Consider the following 5,308-nt stretch of genomic DNA (forward strand, 5'->3'; position numbering starts at 1 on the left):
TACAGGAAGAGAAAATCAAATCCGAAACGTATGCGCATTATGATGGAGGAAAAATTAGATATGCAGCGTCCCTTACAAGAAAGGTTCGTAAACAGCTTTGAAGAATACGTTCGTTTTGTAAAAACTGAAAAAGAGGGAAATGAAGTTGATAAGTATACTGACATTTAGACTATAGTTCCATTTTAATTTTCACGGAGGCCTGTTTTGAATTTATCGTGGAATTAATATTTTTCATAGGATTTATTTCTAGTTACTTTGTTGGTTTATGGCAAATTTGATTGGTTGAGAACCTAGATACGAACTCGACGTGTCAAATTAATTCAACGATTATTTCAAAACAGGTCTCCGTGAAAAGGTACCCTTAGATTGTAGTTCTATTTCAAAATTACTGATATTTTATATTATATGTCTCAATTTTTTTTTAAGGCATTGTGAGTGTTACCGAAAAAAAATTCACTTTTTTCAAATCAAACTTATGTGCACACGAAACGCGATATGGATATTCCTGATCGCTGTCGCGTTTCGTGTGAACGTAATTTGGGTTTGAAAAAATGTCAAGAAAATGTTCAGGTTACGCTCACGTGACCTTAAGCCCTGTTAAAAGTGAAATTTGAAATAAGATCTATTTAGATATTTCATTAAAAGAAAACGATATAATAGTTAGCTCAATAGGTATTTGAAGTACAAGCTGTGAATATTTAGAATACACGCTTTGAATAATCTAATTATCATTAAGAACGTGATGTTAAATTTGAAGTTTTGCATAAAGTACAAAATAGTTTTGTTTGTATAAAGTGTTCGAAACTATCAATATAAAAGCTGTACTTGTTATGTATTGCTGTAAAATAAACTGCCTATTATCAAAAGTCATCATTTTATCAGTTTTTTTATGATAAATCATATGTAAAACTTTCTATTTTTGCTACAAAAATAGATGAATTTTTCGTGGTACTTGAGTAGGGTTAATATATCAAGAAAGAGTTTTGATTTTAAATTTGATAACAATTTATTGTGGTCGTATAGTGATTTCACGAAATTAATTCAGACGAATATAATTTGTTTTTCCGTTACGCATTTCTTCTTTGCTCTATCAATAATGCAGAAAATACATCGCGTTTTTCTATTGCTGCAACTAAATCTGTTGCATGCTGCTGATCATAAAAAAACATAAAAAAACTTTAACCGTCGAAAGTGACCTTTTAATAAAGCGAATGTGTTTTCAATTACAACACGAGTTTTAGAGAGAACTGTGTTATAATTTCGTTCAATTTCCGTGAGGTGACCGTCATCGCGGTAAGAAGGTAATAAAGTATACTGCAAAGGGTAGGCAGAATCTCCTAATGTGTGTCTCTCCCCTAGACAGTATCGGTCAGGACCATTTTCGATCGCTTCATTTATGTGACTGATGTGCCATACACGTGTATCATGAATGCTTCCGCAAACTCCAGTGAGAACGTCGACAAATTTTTTGTTCGAATTACATATTCCTTGGAGTATCACAGAATGATAATGTTTGCGATTGAAATAAGAATATTCGTCATTGGAAGGAGCATTGACTTCTATATGAGTTCCGTCTACGGCTGCTACAACACCCGGAAATCCTGCTAGTTCTGCAAAATCCTGTTCTACTGTAACAAATTCTGGACTCACGAGCCACCTTATATAAGTAGGGGCCTGCTCATTTAGAACTCGTGCGATAGTCATAGTAGTTTCCCATGCAGTGTCCTTTGAGACGCCAAATCTATCTGCTACTGATCTAAAATAAAAATAAAAATTTTTTAATAATGGAAAGTTTCATATTCAGCGCGAGTTATAATCTAGAAAATAAATGATCTAATAGTCTATTGAAGGACTCAAAAAAGATATGTCTGCCTATAAAAACAGTATTTTACCTAATATTTCTCAAATATAAGTTACTTCAACTATTAAAAACTGTCAAAACAAATTTATAAATTTTTAGTTTTCCTACAAAATGTTCAAATTACAGACTTTCTCATTCCTTACGCTTGATTATATCAAAAAATTTGGCACTGGTACAGAGTCAAATAATTTTCCATTTCAATATTTGTTAAGTTAAACTTAGAAATCGACACATCGTGCAGAAATGAAAATATATGTATATAGCTTCTCAATAAATATAAGTAATGAAATAAGAATATTTTTCATCTCAAAGCTTAAATTTTTCATAAACTTTTTTTGTTTGCATTGCTTATAAACTTCTTCATTGGCAAATATTCAAATTGCAATACAAAGCTGCTTTCCTGAGCACATTTTCTTTCGCTCACGCCCGTGTGCATGTTTAATAAGGGGCCAAAATCTTCAATCAGAATTTAAAAAGTTTTCCGAGAGAGGCGAAAGTGCGATTTAAAATCGACAAATAAAATATAGAGGAGAGTACTCGAATATGATATATTCTCATAATATGAGATAGCGGGGTGTCAGCTAAACTAAGAGACCCACTCTGTTGGTTCTACCACTAACTTGTAGCCCTTGGAGAACGAGTAATTTTGCGGTATGGTCCATTTTCCATTGGGCTTCTAAAGATTATAGGCGAACTTTTTGTGAAATCGATGGTGATCGAGTTCTTGGAAGGGACTTCTTTAAACCCTACTTATTATTCATAAAAAATGTATTTAGCAGTAAAGTTTGCCTGGAGTGATGAGGATTGAATAACTTAGTAGGAAAATATCGATAGTGTTGAAGTTTTTCATTGTACAGGTCAGGCATAGAAAGTGCGTAGTTGCACGATGTGGTTCTTATAATATGAGATACCTGTGGTTCTTATAACACTGTAACTGCGCGGGGGAAATTGGTTACAAAAGTGTTTGTGACTACTGCAAAAACTAAATATATCTAAATAGCAGTAAATGCATACGTCGGAAACATAGAATAAAGTTTTTCATTGAAAATAATACTTTATTTTGCATTTTAATAGCTATTTCCTGGGATATCGCATATTATGAGAATAGTTAGACGAGTTTGGAAAAAGCACTTTTTTATATTTTTTGTATTTTCAGCATAAAAAAAATGTTAATTAAATTTTTTATTTGAGCTCCTTATGGCAAACTAAATTTCCTTAAAAATAACCTATATTACTTTTAAATTCAGTCCATAGAATTCCGACAATCACGCCAGAGTTGGTATCTCATATTTGGGTACTATCCTCTATTATTATTTATATGAGCGTGACACTTATGCCAAAAGCCAGTTTAATATGTAATTAAAAATCGTTGTATACATTTTTTGATTAGTAGATAAGGAGATTGGAAGTTTGTACAAAAAACTTTCAAAACAATATTTCTTCATACTTAGAAAATAAAAGGTGATATATAACCTGAAATTTTAAATGATTTATTTTAATAACAAAATTACAACTATAATTATCTTTAAAAGCTCTTTCTATTCGTATTACCGCTGCTTTCTCAAAAATGTTTCATAATATTTCCTATGTAAAGTTAAGGGATCAGACATACTTAATAATATAAACTATTAAATATATAATTTTAAAGACATTTTAAATTGAACATCATATTTGATTAAATATTAATCTTTCAACATATAAAAATATTTGTAAAAAATATAAATAAAATATAAAAAAATATTTGTATATTTAAAATATTTAAAATATTCAAATGATAAGCAATACAGGGGAATAACTTCCTCAAAGTAATGATTTATTTTGAAGTGTCTTTCCTTCTCGGGATTTTTGATCAATTTAAAAAAATCGTATACTTCTTCGTTAAATAATAAAGCTGACGCACCGAAAATTATCCCTGGATTCAAGATTTCGATATTTTCTTCTACTGCGTGTAATGGTCTGGAGAAATAACAGACCTTTTCTTTGTATAAGTGCCTGAACTGTGAGACAGGACTTCTTTATTGGACTTCTTTATTGCTAAGAGGTAGGAAGCAGGCTTAGTCCCTACACAAGGGATGCGTTAAGCAACCTTTGTCACCCTAAGGCCCATTCCTAGACGAAGAAGTGGGGAAACTAGCCTATGATGTTACAATAGAATACTCGATGCTGTTACAATTCCCTTTTTAGATCGGGTTTAGTCTCCAAATCTTTCTAATAGGTTTTATTTTAACAGCAGTAGTTTGGATTCTACAATCCATATTTCTATCATCTAATATAGAGGCAGCGGTACAATGTACAGTTCGAAGTGCGGTGACTTCAGTTTTGACACAGAAGAAACAATTTTTTCTAGGTACATACTTAGAGAGTAGTGCTAGCAAGTTGCAATTGTATCCTACGAACGTTATGGTTATCGTAGTGCACCCAGTTAGTCGCGTGTTGACTCCAGGTACATGTTCATCTGTCCCTACTGACTTTTTCTACTGCGTTCTCAATTTCATCGACCGATTGCTTCAGATTGTTTAAATTAAAGGACCTAATTTCCTGAATTAGCGTTATTAACTCATCTTTTATTGAATCTAGTTGATCATCAGTATATGGTAGCGATATGTTCTTTCTATAGTTAACTTCTTTGACAAGAGTATTTGTTGGTCTTAATTTCAATACAATACAATTTTATCGTGTACTGATTCACACATCACATCAACATCAATTGGCTCATGGGGGATCAAAATATATCGGTCTGTTAGTTGTATAAAAGCAACGTTAATAATTTTAAATCGAGAATATTTACATTCGTCACTGATACTTTTCACAATTGTGCTTAGTATGCTATTTTCACAACTATGCGTTTCTGACATTAAGTAAGTGGGTTGCATTCGTTTGCACATTTTAATTTCGCTGTAGTGTTTACAATTATCTAAAGGTATTCTGTCGGTCGGTACGTATGTTGTGTGTCCTTGTACCATTAGTATGTATTTTAAGTCTGAAATTATTGCTAGTAAGACTGAACGGATTTGTTTAGGAATAGGTATTAAATGTTTAATTTCGTAAGTCTCTGTTTCTGGGATAGGAATATGAATGGAGTAGACAAATCTATTCTTTGAAATAGCCACGTTAATTGTTGAGATTCCGATAATATGTTGAAAGTTATACTTCTTCAATGGGATGGTGTATTTAGTGTTGAATTTATCTTCGAACTCTTTCATTTTACTTATCAGGATTCCTGGTGTTAGAAGTTGAGGGTGAATTATTCCGCTTTTCCCGTCATTTATTGCATCTATTAATAAGTTGATATCTTAACTCAACTCATCGACTATCACCATGTAGACCGTCATTTCATTTGAAATCGCGATACTTTGGATATTTCGGTTTGTTCCGTTTCCCAGCTGGTTTAAGCGGTGAATTGTGTCCTGACTATGCAATCCGAGAGTCTTAAAATAATTAGATGCT

General features: G+C 32.1%; 1 protein-coding gene across 1 annotated transcript; it reads right to left on the reverse strand.

Moving 5' to 3' along the window:
• Positions 1-1,067: 1,067 nt before the first annotated feature.
• Positions 1,068-5,064, reverse strand: LOC117180464 (putative nuclease HARBI1). The gene is made up of 3 exons (XM_033372962.1): positions 5,012-5,064; positions 1,228-1,756; positions 1,068-1,151 (listed from the first exon to the last, which is right to left on the reverse strand). The coding sequence occupies exons 1-3, from the start codon at positions 5,062-5,064 to the stop codon at positions 1,068-1,070; spliced, it is 666 nt and encodes a 221-aa protein (XP_033228853.1).
• Positions 5,065-5,308: the final 244 nt, after the last annotated feature.

The sequence above is a fragment of the Belonocnema kinseyi genome, chromosome 9, assembly GCF_010883055.1.
Source record: "Belonocnema kinseyi isolate 2016_QV_RU_SX_M_011 chromosome 9, B_treatae_v1, whole genome shotgun sequence".
Classification (NCBI taxonomy): domain Eukaryota; kingdom Metazoa; phylum Arthropoda; class Insecta; order Hymenoptera; family Cynipidae; genus Belonocnema; species Belonocnema kinseyi.